The following is a 23,164-nucleotide window of genomic DNA, read 5'->3' as shown; positions in this document are numbered from 1 at the left end:
GTCACCGCACGTCAAGGGTCAAGAAATGCGCGCAACTGATTCCTGTAAGCTGGGCTGCGCCAGCACATCACTGTTTACTTATTTTGCCTCTTCTTACATGCGGCCCTTAGCGCTGGGGCCTGCAGGAAAGGGGCCCTGACCTCCTGCTCATTCTCCATTCACTAGGTGGCAGCCCTGCCCTGTCTGCTGAGTCAGAAACGCTCCGAAGTTCCGGGGTGACTGATTTGACTGGGGAGCCGGCTGCCGCACTTCAGGAGCTGGGATCACGTCCCAGTTTTGTTCATATCCCCAGTTCCAGAGAATGAGATGGTGGGATGGCATCACCAACTCAATGGACGTGAGTTTGGGCAAACTCCGGGAGATGGTGAAGGACAGGGAAGCCTGGCGTGCTGCAGTCCACGGGGTCGCTAAGAGTCAGACACGACTGAGTGACGGAACAGCAACAACCGGCTCCAGGACAGGGCCTGACCCACTGGACGCTTCCCCAAGATAGAAGCTCGTAACAAATTGTAACTAAAACGATCCAGAAGGGGGTCAGACCCACAGAGCTGTGAGAGGAGCAGACCCTTGCCGGCCGCATCTTCACCCCCGGGTTTCCTCTGTGTGGGTCCCTGCTGATCTGTGCTTCTTTAGGTGCCACCCACAAGCCCCCAAACCCACCCCTCATTTCAGTTCTGCTGCTTCCCCTGCAGGCCTCCCCTGAATCCATTCTCTCTTCTCCTGGAGTCCCCCTCTCCCTGTACTGAAAGCCATAAGGCCAGATGCTTCCCACTCAGACAAGGAATGGGGGCAGGCCTGCCCGTCTTGACTGCCTCCTGCCCAGCCACTCAGTCCCTCAGCCCCTGAAGGGAATAAGGGGGCCCCCTCCTTTTTGTACTGGAGAAGGCAATGGCACCCCACTCCAGTACTCTTGCCTGGAAAATCCCATGGATGGAGGAGCCTGGTAGGCTGCAGTCCATGGGGTCGCTGAGAGTCGGACACGGCTGAGTGACTTCACTTTCACTTTTCACTTTCCTGCATTGGAGAAGGAAATGACAACCCACTCCCGTGTTCTTGCCTGGAAACTCCCATGGATGGAGGAGCCTGGTAGGCTGTAGCCCACAGGGTCGCTGAGTTGGACATGACTGAGCGACTTCACTTTCTCTTTTCCCTTTCACGCACTGGAGAAGGCAATGGCAACCCACTCCAGTGTTCTTGCCTAGAGAATCCCAGGGACGGGGGAGCCTGGTGGGCTGCCTTCTATGGGGTCGCACAGAGTCGGACACGACTGAAGTGACTTAGCAGCTCCTTTTTGTACATGTACCGCTTCCTTCTCTTGTATACATAAACCCCAAAACTTCCTTCTCGCTCTCAAAAAAAGTAAGTATTATCTGAATACAGAGAAATAAGTCATGGGGACAGGATGAAAGGAAGGGAGGGGATGAAGGCATTCCAGGTGAATTAATTACTCCAGGAAAGACCTAAAGTAACTGGTGCTTCCTTGGCCTGAGAACAATAGCAAAAGAAAACTGATGCGTAAGCCAAAACTATTCACATCTCCATCCGTCACTAAGATGTGTCCCACCCAATTTTATGTTCTCTCTCAATCCTGTGTGCCAACATAAACTACCATCTCCTCTGGCTGTCTCAAGGTAACCTGGAGAAAAATGAGATGGTGGAATTCTCCAAGAACAGAACAAAAGTTTCCACATCACCTGTTTTAGATACAGATAAAATGGCCAAATTGTCTCAATTCCAACAGAAGCGGGATAACTCTTGTGCTTACCAGGAAAAGGGAACAGCCTGCCTGTAACCACGGTCACTGTAGAAAAATCCACCCTTCAAAGCTACAATCAATGGTCCTGATGTCTGAGTTCCTGAGCTGAAAGTTAACCGTTCTTCTTAATACACTCTGAATACATGTGATTCCCTGCTTTAAGGCAAATGAGGGAGAGAATTAGCATTAATTAAGCACCCAACAGAGCCTTCATGAAGACTCTGTGCTCAGCACAGAATACCATCCGTGCACGCCCCATGAAGTGTACTTTTTACCCCATTTTAGAGATGACATAAACACGCAATGGAACTTAGGAAATGGGCCCAGGGACACACAATAACTAAGCAACAGACTCAAAAGTACCCCCAACTGCAGCCCTGGACACGTGTTCCAGATTTAGTTACCACTGTTGCTTTACTGTAGGTTGTCTAGAATGAATCCCAGGTGCGGTGTCATCAAGACCACGAAGGGAGGCAAGCCCCCCTCCTTTTCCTTCCCTGCAACTGCCCTTCATGAAAGCCAAGCATGAGGAGAGAGAGGATGAGGAGGAGATTTAAGGTGGGGGGTATCAGAGACCAGATGGAAATTCTGAAGCTCACAGCTATTAGGTCTTCAGGTTTAAGGGCTCAAGACACTGAGAGGAATGATGTTAACTCTTTTTAAAAGAGAAAAGAGGCAAGAAATGATTGCCTAAATGAAAATGGAAGGTTCCTCTACCGGCAATTCGTCACACGGTCCTTGGATTGCATGTGCCCATTAATCAGCCCCTCACCTGACCCCCATTATGAGCGTCACCTGACCTCTGCCCCCACCACCCCCAGTTAAGGTCCTGGACGGAAGGGAGTGTGTCTCATTCATCTTAGAACCCTTAGGACCTGGCAGACAGAGTTGTTGGCAGAGGGTGAGTGTTAAAAAAACAAGTCTGTTGAATCAGACTTGTTTTCTCCACCTTTATTCCCAGAGTAACCTTTTGGCATCTTTTAACTACCTTCTCTAGACTGTGTCTCCTCCTCCACTCTTGCTTGTGACCCTGTGCATATCAGGATTTCAGCACTCACAGAATTGGAGGAGGAGAATCTGTCGTGTTCTGAGTCACGCTATATATCCTTCAGGGTAAGAACTATTTATTACTGAGTTTTGTACCCTCAGCGCCTAGCATGATGCCTGACACACAGGAAATGCTTATTAAACATCCATTAAGTCGGGTTGACTCTGGCAAAGGTGGGTGAAAAGGTGAGTCTCTAACATCTGAAATCTTTAAATACAGTCTCTGGAACTTTGAACAGATAATCCAAGGAGGACCGGGTCAGGTCAAACTACTTATCAAACACAGTTTGAACACAGTGTGACTAGCTTCGTTCCTAACAGTAGCATTTGTGTATTTTCAGGAGTTGAGAATCCCTTCAGAGCATCATGAATTTAAACCATTCTGGAATCGCCTGTGAATAAACCAGGGGAATGAATGACTAGTTAGCTAGATAAACACAGCCTGACCATGAGAAAAGCCAACACATTGCACCCACTGTGAGCTGAGATTCAAATGGGCAGCGGTGTTGTAGACACATGACTAGGCTGCTTCCAGTTCTCCTGCCCAAATCCCAGCATGACACACAACCAGAGCTCGACGTTGGGGTGCCCATTTCTGCACTGCAGCACTTCTTAGAAACTTGAATCATCTAATATCCATGGGGATACTTCCTGAGGGGCAGGACACACCTTGCTTTCCAAACTCCTCTGGCCATAGGGTACTTCTTTAGTAGAAACTTTCTCACCACCCTCTGGACGTCTGCACCCCCATAGGGATCTGCCCTTCATTACATTCAGTTCCGCAAACACCAGTAAGCCCTCCTCCCTGAGCCTGAGGTGGTGTTGCACGTGTGCGAAGGGCTACACGGAGAGTGATGGGCAGTCTCTCCCCTTGGGGAGCATCTGGTCTCATGTGGGAGAGAGAAGGCAGAATCAGAGAAGAGGCAGAGCTCAAGCCAGAAGAAGGTCAGCACAGGACAGGTTTCCAAGCAAGGCCAGAAGCTGTGTGGGGGCAGAAAGTGGGAGACAGAGCTTGGGGTGGGGTGGGGTGTTTGTGGGATCAGGGAGACACCCCATGGAAGAGGTGGGCTTTCCCCTGGCAGACAGGAGATGGTGAGGGGAGGGCAGCGTGCCACCGGGGGCAGGAGAGAAGACATACATGGGGAGGCAGGGCAGGGAGTGGTGTAATGGGGAAAAAGCCTGGAAAGGTGGTTTGGGTCACATTACAAATGCCACACCAGGAGTCTGTATTTCACGGAGAACTATGGAAGGTCTTTACGTGGGGGGATGACATAACTAGAGCCACATTTTAGACCGTAGAGGCTGGGTGATGTTTACCTTACACTATGTTAGTCCACATACAACTCTCTAAGGAGATGATTCCAGCATAGTATGAGACAGCGAGAACACACTGAGCTTCATGTGTGTGTCAGTCTACGATCTTAGAAGTAGCAGTGGAAAGGTTTTCCAAAGAAGATCTACTTTGTAATTATTAGTGAATATTAAAGATTCATGTATGGCTCTTTCCCATCTTGCAAGATGGCAGGTGAAAAGGCTGAGAAGCCAGATATTAAGGAGAAAAAACCTGAAGCCAAGAAGGCTGATGCTGGCGACAAGGATAAAAAGGTGAAGAAGGTTAAGAAGGGGACGCCCCACTGCAGCTGAAACCCTGTCCTGGTCAGAGGAATTGGCAGATACTCCCAATCAGCTATGTACTCCAGAAAGGCCTTGTACACGAGGAAGTATTCAACAGCTAAAGCCAAGGTCGAAAAGAAAAACGTTAGGATTCTTGCTACTGTCACAAAACCAGTAGGTGGCAACAAGAACAGTGGTACCTGCGTGGTCAAACTTTGCAAAATGCCTAGGTATTACCCTACTGAAGACGTGCCTTGGAAGCTGTTGAGTCACAGGAAAAAAAAACCCCTTTAGTAAGCATGTGAGGAAGCTGCTGCCCCCAGCACGCACGGGACCATTTTGATCATCCTCACTGGGCGCCAGAGGCAAGAAGATCATTTTCCTGAAGCAGCTGGGCCGTGGCTTGCTACTTGTGACTGGGCCTTTGTCCCTCAATCGAGTTCCTCTGCGTAGAACACACCAGAAATTTGTCATTGCTACCTCCACCAAAATTGGTATCAGTGGCGTGAAAATCCCAGAACATCTCACTGATGCTTACTTCAAGAAGAAGCTGTGTAAACCCAGACACCAGGAGGCTGAGATCTTTGACACAGAGAGAGAGAGAGAGCACAGAGCAGCACAAAGTTGATCAGAAAGCTGGGGACTCACAAATTCTGCAAAGAATCAAAGCTGTCCCTCAGCTCCAGGGCGACCTCCGCTCTGTGTTTGCTCTCACAAATGGAATTTATCCTCACAAAGTAGTGTTCTGAACTTCTTGCAGAGAACCTAATTAAGTAACTTGTCCATTTAAAAAAAAATTCATGTATGGAAAGGAGGTTGACAGGTGGAGTCTACTGCAGCCATCATCTATTGCTATTTAACAGACGCCTAGGATAAACCTAGCAACTTAAAGCCCACATTTATCATCTCAGTTTTTGTGAGACAGGCGTCCAGGGCTAGCTGAGCCAGGTCCTGTACTTCAGGGTCTCTCACCAAACTGATATCAAGGCATCAGCCGACACCTGGGTTTCATCTGAAGGCTCAGCTGAGGAAGGACCTGCTTCCAAGAGCAAGTGTTGTTGGCAGTATTCAGTTTCTTGAAGGCTGTTGGACTGAAGGGCCACCTCACGTCCTTGCTTCCTTCAGGGCCTGGCTTTTTACAAGACCAGAGGCCACCCTCGGTCCTTGACCACCTGGATCTCTCCCACATGCAGGCCTATTGTATCAAAGCCAGCAAGGGAGAAAGTCTGCTTGTAAGACTTATATTACCTAATCAGTGAAGTGACATGGAGCTGTCTATACCTCACCAACTTCCGAGCACACGCTAAAGTTATGGGAAACTCAGAATTTTCTTTTTAGGGTTCATTTAAAAAAAATTCTTCTCTAGCTTCTTTTTAAAGAATATTTATTTATTTATTGTATCAAGTCTTTTATTTTTAATTGAAGGATAATTGCTTTATGATATTGTGTAGATTTCTGCCATACAATCACGTTTTAATAATTTTATTCCAAATGAACCTACAGCACTTGGGATCAGTGTGGGAAGCAATGTCTTTTGGAGGAATGGCACAGTCAAGGGTAAATAACTCTGTGTCAATCACTTTTCTGCCATTTTTGCAAGCTGGAACCCTACTGTAAGAAGAGTCTTAGAGCAGGGCAAGTGGTCCCCCTCACCTCAGTGAGCCTCTCTCCACTGCTAGCTGTGACTCTGTCCTTATGACGAAGCCCAGCCAGTCTGCTTTCAGTCAAGCCAGACTCACACAGGTGCTGGGAAAGGACTCTTCTGTTCTGTGCAGATGAAATAAGATACTCTTCCTTCTGTCTGGTCTGGTTCATACCCCTTCCTAGGATGGCTTCCTTCACTTAAAGGTACCAGCCACATTCCTGAAGATGAGAAACCAAATGTTGTTAGGGCTGATTTATGATTCTTAGAGAAAGAAAGGAAAGACAGGGAGGGTTTTTCTGCATGTAACGGAGGACCGTAGGATTGGCTGGGTCAGGAGATGGCAAGTAAAATCGTGTCTTTGATCTGTAGGTCACCAGTTTATTTAGGGTTGACCCTGAGAAATTCCTTCAAAATAAGTACTTTTGGAATTCTTCCAGAAAAGCTTCAAATCTTAGGGTTATCTTTTTCTTTCTGTTTTGGTAGCATGTTAGGTTTTATTATTCCCTATGAACTTATGGGTGAGATTTCACCTTAATTTGTGAAACCATCTAGCCACACATAAATGCTCTCCCTGCAAGTGGTAGCATGGGGATCCTGCCAAATATGACCATCGGGATTCCTATTACAACTTCAAGGGAAATGGCTACCCCTCCCAGAGCTGTAGAGTGGAGGGTCTCAAGGTCTTGCTATACAACTTGGCCATTATAGACATCAACAGGGGCTTTTTCCATCAGACTATAGAACCCAGAGGAAATGCCACAGGATATTAAACATGTCAACACCATGTTTTTCAAGAAGAAATGTGAGAAGCTGGCTTTGCTCACCAAGATGGTCACACTCCATCAGTGAGTCAAAGTTGGTCAGGGTCCCTCAGGTTAGTTCCCCGCTGTTGATCCAGACAGCACTGTGGAAAGCACAGCATGTAAACTGTGTTAAACAAAAGAAAAACAGAGAATTTAGAGTGTACTGTCAAATTATCCACATTTTAGTGTTAGGGAAAAACCACCTGAGAGCTGTAAAATGTTTTAAGGTGTTTGATAGGCTGGAGTGAGTGGATGGAGAGTTAAAGTTATATGGGGTTAAGTTTGGGCTTGTGATGCTAAATTTCACCTCAAAAAGAAGCATGCTTTCTCAGAAGTCAATTTTATGATTTGCAAGGAAAAGGAAATCAAGTCTCCTTAACAGGAAGGAAAAGGCAAAGAAGTAGAAAAGTGCAAAGTTCCGGAGGGGAAAGTGGACACTCAGATTCACATTCAGCATAGAAACTATAGTTTCTAATATTTCAAAGCTTTTTACTATGAACTAACACACATTCAGAAAAAGGATAGAACAAAAGTGGGTAATTCAATGATTTGGCAAAAGAACCATGTTAACCATGACCTAAGTTAATAATATTGCCAACTCCCCAGCTCTTCATAACCCTCCCAGCCATCACCCTGTGCACCCACAAGAATTACCACTGTCCACTCTTTTGTGCTAATTACTTCCTCGAGTTCCTTTAAAGTTTTGACACTCATGCGTGCATGAAGTATCATAATCTCAGCTACCTTTTGAACTTCATATATATGGAAACGGGCAGCATGCATTTTTTTTCATGTCTGGCTTCCTTTGCTCAATACGTTTGAAAGAGTAGCTCATGGTGTTGGAATTTTTTTTTGGGGGGGGATGTTGTATTTTGGATATTAACCCCTTATTAGATATATCATTTGCAAATCTGCATTTATGAGTTTTTATTGTGAATTCATATTCCTTAGAACCTTATTGGAGTAATGCATTGAGGTCTGTGTTCAAAATGAAACTCGCTCAGTCATGTTCGACTCTTTGCAGTCCATGGAATTCTCCAGGCCTCTAGAATATTGGAGTGGGTGGCCTTTCCCTTCTCCAGGGGATCTTCCCAACCCAGGGGTCAAACCCAGGTCTCCCACACTGCAGGTGGATTCTGTACCAGCTGAGCCCTCCAAAGAGGTTTATTCTATCTAGTATCTGGTGGCACATCAACCTGGGTGGACCAGATATAATTTCTATCTTTAGGCCACACAGAGGGTATAAATATCAATATAAAAGCAGCCTTACTGTTGGGAATTTTTAGAGAAGGGATATTTCATTTCCCCCGTAACCCAGAGTCAAGTCTGAGATAGTTAAGTATCCCATCAATGTTCCTTTATATAGTGGGTTTTATTGTAGCAGTTGTTACACTTTTCATGGAGGATGGTCCTGGATACAGAGGATCCCTGAACCAACCTTACTCTGATGGATCCTAGGTTTTACCTCCTGTCTCCACGCATGCTCCACCCATTAATACCCAAGTTTACCCCATAGGAATTAGTACTTTCCAGGCACACAGCACCTTTAGCATTTATTGACCTGATTCATGCTGTATGACCAGCAAGAATTTCCCTATTTTCCCACCAATTCAGCTGTCCCTTCAAAAGGAAATTTTCTTTCTTTTTTTGGCCATGCTGCATAGCATGTGGGATCTTAGTTCCCCAACTCAGGGATCAAACCCACACCCCTTGCAATAGAAATGCAGAGTCTCAACCACTGGACCACCAGGGAGGTCCCTAAAAAGAAAATTTTAAATAAATGTCTTATCCAGTATATTTAGTTCTTTTAAATATGGGTTTCTCTGGAAAGCCTTCCTCAATGATCAGTGGGAAAAAAAAAAAAAAAAGAGGAAAACAACAGAATGGGAAAGACCAGTGATCTCTTCAAGAAAATTAGAGATACCAAGGGAACATTTCATGCAAAGACGGGCTCAATAAAGGACAGAAATGGGAGGGACCTAACAGAAGCAGAAGATATTAAGAAGAGGTGGCAAGAACACACAGAAGAACTGTACAAAAATAGATCTTCATGACACAGATGATCACAATGGTGTGATCACTCACCTAGAGCCAGACATCCTGGAATGTGAAGTCAAGTGGGCCTTAGAAAGCATCACTACAAACAAAGCTAGTGGAGGTGAAAGAATTCCAGCTGAGCTATTCCAAATCCTAAAAGATGATGCTGTGAAAGTGCTGTACTCAATATGCCAGCACATTTGGAAAACTCAGCAGTGGCCACAGAACTGGAAAAGGTCCGTTTTCATTCCAATCCCTAAAAAAGGCAATGCCAAAGAATTCTCAAACTACTGCACAATTGCACTCATCTCACATGCTAGTAAAGTAGTGCTCAAAATTCTCCAAGCCAGGCTTCAACAATACATGAACTGTGAACTTCCAGATGTTCAAGCTGGTTTTAGAAAAGGTAGAGAAACCAGAGATCAAATTGCCAACATCCGCTGGATCATGGAAAAAGCAAGAGAGTTCCAGAAAAACATCTATTTCTGCTACACTGACTATGCCAAAACCTTCAACTGTGTAGATCACAGCAAACTGGAAACTTCTTCAAGAGATGGGAATACCAGACCACCTGACCTGCCTCTTGAGAAATCTGTATGCAGGTCAGGAAGCAACAATTAGAACTGGACATGGAACAACAGACTGGTTCCAAATAAGAAAAGGAGTATGTCAACGTTGTATATCGTCACCCTGATTATTCAACTTATATGCAGAGTTCAGTTCCGTTCAGTCGCTCAGTCATGTTTGACTCTTTGCGACCCCATGAATTGCAGCACGCCTCATGAGAAATGCTGGGCTGGATGAAGCACAAGTTGGAATCAAGACTGTTGGGAGAAATATCAATAACCTCAGATATGCAGATGATACCACTTTTATGGCAGAAAGCCATAAAGAACTAAAGAGCCTTTTAATGAAAGTGAAAAAGGAGAGTGAAAAAGTTGGCTTAAAACTTAACATTCAGAAAACTAAGATAATGGCATCCGGTCCCATTACTTCATGGCAAATAGATGGGGAAACAGTGACAGACTTTCTTTTTTTGGGCTCCAAAATCACTGCAGATGGTGACTGCAGCCATGAAATTAAAAGACACTTACTCCTTGGAAGGAAAGTTATGACCAACCTAGATAGCATATTAAAAAGCAGAGACAATACTTTGCCAACAAAGGTCCATCTAGTTAAGGCTATGGTTTTTCCAGTAGTCATGTATGGATGAGAGTTGGACTATAAAGAAAACTGAGAGCCAAAGAGTTGATGCTTTTGAACTGTGGTGTTGGAGAAGACTCTTGAGAGTCCCTTGGACTGCAAGGAGATCCAACCAGTCCATTCTAAAGGAGATCAGTCCTCAGTGTTCATTGGAAGGACTGATATTGAAGCTGAAACTCCAATACTTTGGCCACCTGATGCAAAGAACTGACTCATTTGAAAAGACCCTGATGCTGGGAAAGATTGAAGGCAGGAGGAGAAGGGGAAGACACAGGATGAGATGGTTGGATGGCATCACCGACTCAATGGACATGAGTTTGGGTAAACAATGGGGGTTGGTGATGGACAGGGAAGCCTGGTGTGCTGCAGTCCATGGGGTTGCAAAGAGTTGGGCACGACTGAACTGAACTAGATGTCTAATCAATGAGACTGTTAGCAATTGACATTGATATTTATTTTACTGTACTTGTTCCAAATGTATTTTACTGTTATAGAAATGAATAATGCTGCTGCTGCTGCTGCTAAGTCACTTCAGTCGTGTTCGACTCTGTGGGACTCCAGAGATGGCTGCCCACCAGGCTGCCCTGTCTCTGGGACTCTCCAGGCAAGAACACTGGAGTGGGTTGCAATTTTCTTCTCCAGTGCATGAAAGTGAAAAGTGAAAGTGAAGTCGCTCAGTCGTGTCTGACTCTTAGCAACCCCATGGACTGCAGCCTACCAGGCTCCTCCCTCTGTCCATGGGATTTTCCAGGCAAGAACAGTAGATAATTACTAATACTAGTAATACTTCAGCAATTTCCAAATACAGGTATCAGAATCACCTTTGGAGCTTTAAAAAAACAACAACAACAACAAAAAACAACATTTGCTCAGGCCTAGGGGATCTAAATCTCCAAGATTTGAATCTAGGATTTTTGTTTTCTGTAAAATTCTTTAGTTGGTTCTGATTCACAGCCCTGGTTAAAAATTCATCATGGTTTTAAAAAAACCCACTAGACAACTCACTGAACACAGCTAGGGCTTGAATCCAAGAATTCTGACTCTAATATTTCTCCCTTCTCCTCTCTGAACTGATTTTGAAACTAATTGAGAGACTGATGCTAGACTCAGACAGATGGAAATCAAAATCTCAACTTTATTATTTCTATGTGTCATCACATTTGGGCCTCCTGATATTTCTCCTGAATTTTAGCTCTTGGACAAGAAGATTAGAACTATAGACCAGATCCATTCTCACCATACCTTTAGGGAGAGGCGTGCTATCTCTCAGACAAGCCTGGGCCTTGACTTTTTGTGTCTCCATTGAGAGTAGGGGTGGGAAGAGAATACACCCTCTCTTTTGGCAGAAAAGTAAGAAGAGGGAAGGGGGGAAAGGCAGAAGGAGGGCTGAACTTGTCTAGTTCCTTAAGTCATTACTGCACTGAAATAAATGTGGAGTGCAGAGATACCAAATTATTCCTCCTATTCTTTTCCTTCCGAGCAAGTGGAACAGAAATTCTCTTTCTTCTAAGGAAAACTAAGGATGGGTGAATAAGTGTTCCTTCCAACAGCTCCTACATCTGATGCCATTTTCCCTGTCAATATCTCCCTTAAAACCAACCAAGAGGGGCCTTTGCCCTGGCCTTTCACTTTGATGGGCCCTTCTCCATCGCTCCTACATATACCCCTCACTCATGGGACCAAGGAGACATGCCCACCCAGAGCCTATACTACCCCCACCTTCTAGGCCAGGCTCAGATAACTGAGATCCCAAAGTCTCCTGCCCAAACGCACAAAGCCTGCATCACGGGGCTGTGTAGACCTCTTGTCCAGGACCATATTCCTAAAGGTAGAGCGGCCTCTAGTCTGTGCACCCCTAGGTCTGTGTAGATCGCAACAAACTGTGCAAAATTCTTAAAGAGATGGGAATAAGACCACTTAACCTGCCTCCTGAGAAACCTGTATGGAAGTTAAGAAGCAACAGTTCGAACTTGACATGGAACAGCAGACTGGTTCAAAATTGGGACAGGAGTACGTCAAGGCTGTATATTGTCACCCTGCTTATTTAACTTATACACAGAGTACATCATGCGAAATGCTGGGCTGGACGAATCACAAGCTGGAATCAAGACTGAAGAAGAAATATCAACAACCTCAGATATGCAGATGATACCACTCTAACGGCAGAAAGTGAAGAACTAAAGAGCCTCTTCATGAAGGTGAAAGAGGAGGGTGAAAAAGCTGGTTGAAAACTTAACATTCAAAAAACTAAGATAATGGCATCCAGCCCCATCACTTCATGGCAAATAGATGGGGGAAAATGTGTCAGATTTTATATTCTTGGGCTCCAAAATTATCGCAGTGACTAGAGCCACAAAATTAAAAGACGCTTGCTCTTTGGAAGAAAAGCTATGACAAAACTAGACAGCGTTTTAAAAAGCAGAGACATCACTTTGCTGACAAAGGTCTGTATAGTCAAAGCTATGGTTTTTCCAGTAGTCATGTACAGATGTGAGAGGTGGACCATGAGGAAGGCTGAGTGCTAAAGAATTGATACTTTCAAATTGTGGTGCTAGATAAGATTCTTGAGAGTCCCTTGGATGGCAAGGCAATCAAACCAGTCAATCCTAAAGAAAATCAACCCTCATTGGAAGAACTGATGCTGAAGCTCCAATACTTTGGCCACCTGATGCACAGAGCCAACTCACTGGAAAAGATCCTTGCTGGGAAAGACTGAAGGCAGAGAAGGGGACGACAGAGAATGAGATGGTTGGATGGCATCACCGACTCAATGGACATGAGTTTGAGCAAGCTCCAGGAGATGGTGAAGGGAAGCCTGGCATGCTGCAGTTCAGACATTTGCAAAGAGTCAGACACAGCTTAGCGACTGAACAACAGCAACTTCTAAAGAGTAGCGCTGTAAGTGTGTGTGATAGACCTGAGAGTTGTGCTGGGGTGAGCACACCTGTGCACATGAGGGCCTTGCAGAGCAGGGAGCACTGAGGGAGGGCCAGCTCTCCCATGTGCCACCCGCTTCTGGCCTGGAATTCTGAGGTCTGAATATTCTAAGTTAAAATATACCCTGACATTGTAAGTCAACTAGTCTTCAATTTTTAAAAATGCTCTTACAGAATTAATATTGTTAAAATGACTATGCTACCTAATACAGATTCAATACTACCCCAATCAAATTACCAGTGGCATTTTTCACAGAACTAGAACAAGTAATTTTAATAATTCCATGGAAGCATAAAATGCCCCATATAGCCAAAACAATCGAGAAAGAAGAACAGAGCTGGAGGAATCACACTCCCTGACTTCAGACTATATTACAAAGCTATAGTCATCAAAACAGTATAATACTGGCACCAAAAAATGGACACAGATCAATGGAAGAGAACAGAAAGCCCAGAAATAAACCCACATACTTATGGTCAATTAATCTGACAGAGGAGGCAAGAATATACAATGAAGAAAAGACCGTCTCTTCAGTAAGTGGTGCTGGGAAAACTGGGCAGGTACATGTAAAAGAATGAAATCAGAACATTCTCTGTAACACTATATACAAAAATAAACTTACAATGCATTTAAGACCTAAATGGAAGACCGAATATTATAAAAGTACTAGAGGATTACATATGCAAAACACTCTTTGACATAAACTGCATAAGTTTTAAAATCCATCTCCTAAACCAAAGGAAACAAAAGCAAAAACAAACAAACAGGACCTAATTAACCTTAAAAGTGGCTGCAAAGGAAAAAAAAAATCTACTGAATGGGAGAAGATATTTGCAAATGATATAACCAATAAAGGGTTAATATCCAACATATATAAACAGTTTATACATTAAAAATTTTTTTTAAATAGGCAGATCTGTATAGACATTTTTCCAAAGAGGACACATGAAGATGGCCAGTAGCTCATCAGATGTTGAACACATGAAAAATGCTCAGCATTGCTAATCATCAGGGAAATGCAAATCAAAACAACATATCAACTTACACCTGTCAGAATGGCTATCATCAGAAAGACCACAAATTACAAATGTTGGCAAGAATGTGAAGAGGGGACCCTTGCACACTGTTGGAAGAAATGTAAATTGGTGTAGCCTTTGTAGAAAATAGTATGGAGGTTCCTCAGAAAACTGAAAATAGAGCTACCATATGACCCAGGAATTCCACTCCTGGGTACACCTTGAAAAAATACAAAAAACATAAACCACTAATTCAAAAAGATACATTTCCCCCCCCCACCATCATGTTCATCAGTTCAGTTCAGTCGCTCAGTTGTGTCCGACTCTTTGCGACCCCATGAATTGCAGCACGCCAGGTCTCCCTGTCCATCACCAACTCCCAGAGTCCACCTAGACCCATGTCCATCAAGTTGGTGATGCCATCCAGCCATCTCATCCTCTGTCGTCCCCTTCTCCTCCTGCCCCCAATAGCAGCATTATTTACAATAGCCAAGGAATGAAACAACCTATGTGTCCATCAGCAGATAAATGGATAAAGAAGAATGGTATATATATATATATACACACACACACACAATGGGATACTGCTGCTGCTGCTAACTCGTTTCAGTCGTGTCCGACTCTGTGTGACCCCATAGATGGCAGCCCACCAGGCTCCCCCGTCCCTGGGATTCTCCAGGCAAGAATACTACTCAGCCATAAAAAGGAATGAAATCTTGCCATATGTAGCAACATGAATGGATTTGGAGGGGATTATACTAAGTGAAATAAGTTAGACAGAGAAAGACAAATATTGTATAATATCCACTCATATGTGGAATCTAAAAAATAAAATAAATTAGTGAATAAAACAAAGAAGCAGCAGTCTCACAGATACAGAAAACAAACTAGTGGTTACCAGTAGGGAGAGTGAGTGGAGAGAGGCAATATACAGGTAGGGGGAACAAAGGGTTATTATGGGATTATAGGAAATCATGTGTTTGAAACATCTGAAAACTGTAAAGCACTATAGAATTTAAATAATGTCATTCAACAAAAAATTTTAATAATAAAAACATTTTAAGTGTTCTCCCAAATCAGTATGAAGGAATATCTGTTAAGATCAAAAGACAAAACAAATTTTATTTAACTGTTTCTTAGCTTGATTTATAACTTTTAAATAATTTAGATACATGGTATGTGGGCCTCCATTTATACTTTGGCTTGAAGCTTCACCATGTCAAAGGCAGGCCTACTTCCATGTACTTAATTATAAAGCTTAATTATATTTTTTAAAAAGCCTATTTCTTCCTCTCTCTCAGATGTATATGTGCATGGTCGTATAGGAAATAGTCTAGAAGAATATGCAGGAAAATGTTAATATGGTTATCTCCTACAGGGGCGGGATTTGGGGTGATTTAATATTTTTCTTCTAGTTTATTTGTCTTTGTTAATTTCTGGACAGAGAACATGGAAGGAACACGTGTTTAACTTATTAAAGGGGGGAGGTGAACATCAGGCGTGCCTACACCCCCCGCCGTCCCCAGCCAAATAGATAACCTTGTTTCTACTGGTTAGGAAGCCAGTTGGGGGAACCACTGAGCCTGTGAAGCACGCTCTAGTTCTGCTGCTGATACATAATTTTTTGTGAAAAAGAACCGTGGGGGCATAAACAGGTTTTCTGGCCAGATGGTTGTAAAAATACCAAGACAGTTTTGATCAACCCTGGCACCAGACATCATATAGACCCAACTGATTTCAGTAAGTAGTGATGAAGGGCACACAGAAGATGGGAAAAAATTCTGCAGCATTATTTCTCAAGCTCTAGGTCATGACCCCAAGGGATTATGGAAACTGGAGCCAAGTTGCTGGACGCCCACCCAGGGACTCCACCAGTCCCTGGGACTCGAAAGACCATCCACAATGCCCCTTTCTCTTGACTCTAACAAGAACTAATTGTGCTCAGTTGCTCACAAAACACTGTGCGCACATCAACTGATATGACCCCTACAGCAATTCTGTCTGGTCTGTAGACTGTTCACATTTTATAGCTGAGAATGTAATAGAGGCCAAAAGAGGTTCAGACGCTCAGGTGTGGTCACAACTGGGAAGCGGGTAAAGTTGGGACTTAAGTCTAGGTCTTTTCACCCCAAGTTCATCCTAGGGAGTCAATTCCCCATTTCTCCATTGTTTTACCTCTTTTCTGCCTTGTCTGCCTACTTACTCTCCCTTGTCACGATTTCTCTCTCCGTTTCCTAGCACCAACCCAAGAAATCCCAATGATAAGAAATTAATTTTGTTTCTTTCATTTCATAAAAGCCTACCAGTCTTTCCTTCTTCCCTTCCTATTTGCACTTGCAGCCCAGAAATGTGGAAAGTTTGCAATGAAAATTGCTGAGAATCAACACTTTTGCATCATGGTCCCGCAGCACTAAACGTCATTAAGCTCCAAACTGGAGACCAGAAAAGGTTATATCAATGCTTATTACCAAGTGCTTTCTAAGACACTCTTATTTGTATTTCTATTATTATTATTTTTTTTTTACTTTCAAAGCACTTCTATATGCATCTTCTCAACTTATCTTGCAATAACATCTCTGTCATATGGATCCCTGACAGGCTACAGAGAGGCCAAGCTCTTCCTCAGGTCCCACAGTAATCGTCTTTAAGATTCTCTCTGAGCAGCATTGTGTAATAATGTCTGTATGCCTATAGATGCTCACATTCATTTGCACCCTCAGTCTGGAAAAAGCTCGCAATGCATGGCATTACCTCCTCTCACCCCTTTCTGGCAACACCACCACAAAAAGATTCAAAAAAAGCTGATACTTACTGTTCAGAGGACCACTTTCATAATCTCAGCTTTCCGCTTCACAGTCCTTGGCAGGGGTCCCTCTTCATAGATACAATGTTGGCATAGGGCCAAGAGACGGTGTGGTTGACTCACAGGTCACTGCAGTTTATAAGAAGTCAGAATAATAGACAGGAAAGCAGATCTGACATCACTGGCAAGGGAAAAATCTGAATGTTGTGCAAAGTGAACTAATTACATCTAGCTCTGAATAGTGTGGGAGGAGTGAAGACCTTGTTGGACAAGGCCAAACGCGAAAAGGCCCGCATATAAAGTCTAACCACTCTAAAAGTTTACAAATCTCCTCAAAATTGACATAAACTTGTAATTTATCCTAAAGTCAAAGGGGAAAATAAGATCTGCTCAAACGAACTCTATTAACCACTTTATTGAACAGGGTGGAAGAGAAGGAGCTTTATAATAAAGTAACGAGAACACGCACACACAATTGGTTTATAAATTGGCTTTGCTGTGAGCTGCATATCCTGAGTAAAAAGCACCTCTTTGTCCACTGAGCTACTGCAATATAAAAAAGGAAAAGAAAAAATTTCAAGATAAGCTCAGCTTTTATAGTCCACTTGTTGAAAACCTAGTGCAGCTACAATTATTAGGCCTTGGTCTGTGAAAGACTCGCTAAGAGTTAAAAGCAAGCCAGCACTACCTTTACCCCGCAAGGGATTACTCTTTTATTGGCATAGTCTTGGGATTAGTGGAAATGTCTGTCTAATGAATGCAGCTACTATATTTGAGCACATGCCTGAATAAGCTGCCTGTTGACTGAAACCTATCTATTTATAAGCACTTCTGCATGTTGTGAAAAATCCATCTGTACCACCACAGCATGGCGCCCACCGTCTGAATAAAGGCTCTTTGCCTTTTCACTACAGAGCCCGTTGAATGAACAGGCAGAAATGAAGTGTGCTGCATCCACTTAGCAGGTTTTATTCCTCACTCTTGGCCAGTAAAGCACGGTTACCTTATCTAAACAGCAATTTAGATGAATGGGGATGTTAGACAAACAGAAGTGGGGAAAAAAAGAATACTTTTCATGGGACTCACCTAGGGTTTTAACCTAGGAGACTTATCATAATTTGGATAAATGGTCACAAATAGCCCAAACTAGCCAAACTTCTTATGTCACAACGTTTGCATGTAGTCTGGAAAGTAGGTAGATTTACTACACATACTCGATACCATTTCTTCTTTACATTTCTACTATAGATGTTAACAGAAACAAGTAAAGCATGAAGAGAAGAGCCTTGACACACAAATAAGTCAAAGCAAGCTTTTGATGTTTGGGGTCTTCATTACTGTACTGAGGCTCCACCTGATGTAAGGCAAAGCTCTCCACCTCCACATGGGAACCTCAAAGTCCACTCTGGGATACTGTAGTTCCGAATCTACTACTCTAGGTCCCATCCCTCATCACACACCCTGTGGTTCTACACCTCAGATGTACCAACTCTCCCAGCTTCCTGAGTTTTGGGTGTGAGTGTAAAGAAGAGATTTCTTATTCCATTGGGGTTTAGTTAACTCTTCTGCAATCAGGGTCCCCATTTACCATGCTTCTCTCGTGGCTCAGAATCTGGTAAAGAATCTGCCTGCAATACAGGAGACCCAGGATCAATCCCGGGTTGGGAAGCTCCTCTGGAGAAGGAAATAGCAACCACTCCGATAGTCTTGCCTAGAGAATCCCATGGATAGAGGAACCCGTTGGGCTACAGTCCATGAGGTTGCAAAGAATGGGACACAACTGAGTCACTAACACACTTTTCACTTTACTATGCTGTCTTTTTGGAAAAAGGATAACAAAAGATTTATTAAAATAAAGACCAAATAACCCTAAATAATCTTAATAGACCACAGGTAATCATTAACTAAGACTCCACAGAATTTCTCTCCTTGAAAAACTTTATAAACAATGACAAGCAAACCTTCCATGAGTTGCACTATTGGGAAGAGAAAACTGAAATCAGCTGACTACTGGAGCCTTTTTCTGGCCTCAACATAGCAAGAGAATGCAGGATTTAGCAGTCTTTGAATTCCAGCTATTTCTCTTTCTAGAGTTTGTGACTTTTAGTTTCCCGGTGATATCACAAACCTTCAGAGTACTTAAGCGGGAACTCAATAAGTATTATTCATACTGTGGGAACTCAATAAAGATCAGAGGATAATATCTATTATATATTTTAATTGACAAAACAAAAAAGTAATTCTGAAGACAAATGTATTAAGACTAAAAAACCAAAGCTGAAATTTATAATTTCATTTGGAAACAGCAAATATTTAAATCATAACATAGCAATACAGAGCACCAAAGACCCTATAGGAAATGAAATATAGCTGTTTAAACAGATAACTGTGTTACTGACTCTGCAGCTAGGTTAAAGTGCTATAAGTGATATTAAGAACTTGATAGGAGGTACTATTATCACAACAGTTATTCTACAGATGGAAAAATCAAGTACCAGAGTGTTAAGTATCAAGTGTTAGGAGGTGGTAGAGACAAGGCTTTGTTAAAACTCAAGCTTTTCCTACTTTACCATAGTCACCCACCCAACACCACCACATTTCCTTTAACTATGCTAAACATTCACTTAACATTCACTCACCTAGTAAGATTACTAAACAACTAATAGGTCTGTATCTTTAAAAGAAGGTACCTAATAGCTCTTTTGTGAAACCAATCCAAGAAAAAAAGAGGTGTAGGGCAGCTTCTGGAGATTTTGGTTCACTATAGCATCTGAGAACAGACTGCAAGGCAACAATCCTTTAGTGACTTGGTTAGTGACAATTCACATTTACCAGCGCCATTCTACCTTCAACCCAAAGAAAGCAAACTGAGAACTAAAAACCTGGAAATTCCTTATCAATCTTCTACTTAATTCCTAAAATCTTTACCCTTTTCAGTACTAGTCTTCTATTGGGATTCATAGCTAGACACTAATAAAAAGGTTTTAATCTTAAAATCTCATTCCTTCTATCCAACCATCCATCTATCCACTCACTCCTCAATGGCTCCCATAAAAGGCACAAGTGGACATTTAACCCATGCTACCGCACCATCTTATTGTTCTTTTTCATAGTTACTGTGTCTCCTCTAAGAGAAACTGCTTTGAGACATGTATCAACAGTTTTGTTTTGTTTCTTAAGGCCAATATGATACTAGAAAAGTGAAGCATATGGTTAAGGAAAAGAAGCACTGCTAAGCATTTACAACCAAAATTCACTGATGAAAGTTTCTTAAAGTTTTTTTTTTAATGTTCAGAATACTTACATTCTGTATTTTTAAATTTCCAAAGGCAGCAGAAAGTCACACAGCAGTAAGGAATAGAAATTATTCACATTTTATAAATAAGAACATGGAAAATAGCAAGGGTCAATGACTTATGCATAGGACCAAACATTCAGCAACCAAAGCCAGGACTACAAATTCCTTACTATGACTTTTGAAGTAAGATTATTAAATTCAGCTGCTGCCTTCAATATTTGTTTCCATAGACATTACTATGAAAACATTTTACTTTGGCATTTTTGTAATATGGCACCATTTATAGCTGTCTTCACTCATCATAACCTTATTAAATAACCATCTTTAAGGCTGGCAGTATGCACAATGAGGAGGGTCAGTCCGGTTACTAGTGGCTAATGGTTGAGTCAAGATTTGAGTTATGTCATTTTTTTTCTCTCATTTTCCTGATTTAGAAGTTAAACCATACCCATATTCCTAATTTAGCCAAGTCTGTATCTTTCTGACCCAAATACAAAATCTCAAGAAGTGTAAAGGTTTCCATCATCGAACGTACTCTTTTATCACTTTTGGATAATATACCAGCCAATCTAATGATTCCACAAACTTGCAGTGTGTGATTTTTTTCCCCTGTTTAGGCTTTTTCCAGAGAATGATCTAATTCATTTTAGGCTGAGAGAGAATAAACTCCATGCTAAAAAGAAAACTACATTTTCCCCTCTCTTTGTGCTGAAATACTTCAAGAATAATAAAAATAGTGAATTCAACTGTAATTAAGCCTAAAGAAAGAGGAAAGGAACATTTTATTTAATGTATTTCACAAAGTTCAAGCATTTGGAAAAAATCACAAAAGAATGTTAGCCATACAAGAAAAATTTATTTAAAAAATCACTATCTTGAGTTTCAGATACACAGATATAAAAGAAATTCTAGAAAGTGAAACACCTTTTCCAGAAACTGTTCCCAGGATGGTCAATACTGATTTCGAAATTGGTTGCTTAGGTCTTGAAGCTCTGTCACCAAGGTGTCCATAGCTGCTATTTCATCAGCTAATTCCCTGGCAACTTCTCCACTTGCCGCGTCTGTAAAAAGTTGCTGCAGCATAAAGAACAAAGCAGAACTATCAAAACAATGACCACCTCTTTAAAGAAACACAGACACAGAGTACAGAATTGAAATTCCCTTTGTATAATAAAAACACAACATCATAGCAGCAACAGTCGTGTTTGTTCCATTCACCATCCTGGAAATGAACAAGCGGCAGTAATGGATGAATCCAACAACATGCTTCAACCTGTAAATTCAAATGGGTTCTCCTCTTGGAAATGGTTATCCTGAGTATTGATTGTATTATTCATTTCAATGTCATAAGACGGTCTTTGGATAAATAGACATTATTCATCGAAACAAAACAAATCTATTCGTTGTGTATACAAGCAAAACAAATACATTTTATATTCAAGTTCATATAAATCATACTCTTTATGCTATTTGAAAATTAATTATGGCTTAGGACTCAGGGGCCACAACAATCATCAAGACTGGGTAAAAACAAAAAAGTCCAGCACATTAAAACGAAAGTGAGCTCCTTCTGTAAAAGGAATTGCTTTGGGGTGGGGGAATACCGCAGCATCCTTCAGTAACACCACCACGGCTGGCACATTCTGGAATGCCTTTCTAGGAACTGCCTGCTGAGTCAGTACAGGCACCCAGGAAAACTAGCTTCAGGATTTTATGACCAGATTGTGTGTGTATGTGTGTTTTAATCAGAAATGTAATTTACTCAGCTTACCATCTATCTTTTTCATCACACTTGAGATTATTTGTTTACAAAAATCAAACTTATCATTAAAATATGACTATTTGCCACCACCACCACCACAGATGACAGCAATCATTCTGATAGCTATTCTAAAAAGGGAATCCTGAAGATGTTCTGAGTGAAGGCGTCATCACCATGATAAGCTTAGAGTTTCCTACAGTGATTTATGGAGCACAGAGCTGTTTTGTAAAGCTTTGCCACATAACTGTGTAGTCACGTCTTACACAGCATTTCACAACAGACTGACATACCAACTGCTGTGATGTGATCAGTAGAAAAAACACCTCTGAGCAAAGTAACTTGGACTTACATGGCATATTTATTTTTACTAACAATTACAGCGCTTGTAAATCATCACAAATCTGCCTCACTTCCCTATAAAGTAAGGAGGAAGCAGAGAGAAACTGAGGCTTAGGCAGAAAAGAGAAATTTGCTGAGGGTCCCATGGAGCGTAAGTGCTATATCTGCTCTGTCTCCAGGCTCTCTGGCATTCTCACCAACTGCCCTCATGCCACCTACCCCCAACCCTCACCGCCCTGGCAGCAAATCTGTACAAGGATGGGGTGCTGAGGGTTGAGGAATTACCCTGTCCTGGCTGAACAAGAACTGGATGACTATAGGTGAGTTTCTAGGTTCTACCTAGGAGTTTATTTCCATGACGTGCCAGGCCTGGCAGGAAAGGACCAGAGATTCGTGCGAACTGAGCCTATTATTTAACATAGTTATCCTGAGTCATTTTCACTTTTTAAAGTGTTCTGGAAAGGTGTTCTTTTGGAAGGCAATTCTTTTTAGCAAATCCAATTTGTTATAAAGCAGAAAAGTAAAAATGATTTACTACAAAATCAGGGGCTCCCAAATATTATATGCAAAAAGGTGCTTTCAAAGGAGGTATTGGGAAGCAATTTTTCCCATTTTTGGATAATCCAGTTGAGATCTAATGAGAACAAAATCTATACACAGATGTTCTGAGGCCTCATTTTCAATGTCTGGAATTCCACAATACGAATGGATTGGATAGTACAGACAAGACTGTTTAAGTCAGGCTTCCCTGGTGGCGCAGGGGTAAAGAATCTGCCTGCCGACGCAGGAGACACGGGTTCCATCCCTTGTCCAGGAGGACCCCACATGCCACAGAGCAATCAAGCCGGTGCACTACAGCTACTGAGCCTGTGCTCTAGAGCCTGGCAACCACAAGTACTGAAGC

At 42.4% G+C, this 23,164-nt stretch overlaps 1 protein-coding gene and 1 pseudogene across 5 annotated transcripts in view; one reads left to right on the top strand and one right to left on the bottom strand.

Moving 5' to 3' along the window:
• Positions 4,231-5,177, top strand: LOC102190326 (annotated as a pseudogene).
• The window catches only part of TTC27 (tetratricopeptide repeat domain 27), a 178,116-nt gene continuing 175,945 nt past the window's right edge, over positions 20,994-23,164 (bottom strand). For 4 of the 5 annotated variants that reach the window (XM_018055099.1, XM_018055101.1, XM_018055098.1 and 1 more), the window contains one exon: positions 20,996-21,233. In XM_018055099.1, the coding sequence (XP_017910588.1) occupies positions 21,184-21,233 (50 nt within the window). In that variant the 3' untranslated portion in view covers positions 20,996-21,183. Of the gene's footprint in view, positions 21,234-23,164 lie in introns of all 5 variants that reach the window. The other variant, XM_005686400.3, reaches the window with a different exon arrangement.

Source organism: Capra hircus, chromosome 11 (genome assembly GCF_001704415.2).
Source record: "Capra hircus breed San Clemente chromosome 11, ASM170441v1, whole genome shotgun sequence".
NCBI lineage: Eukaryota > Metazoa > Chordata > Mammalia > Artiodactyla > Bovidae > Capra > Capra hircus.
This window is presented reverse-complemented; position numbering and strand designations above follow the sequence as displayed.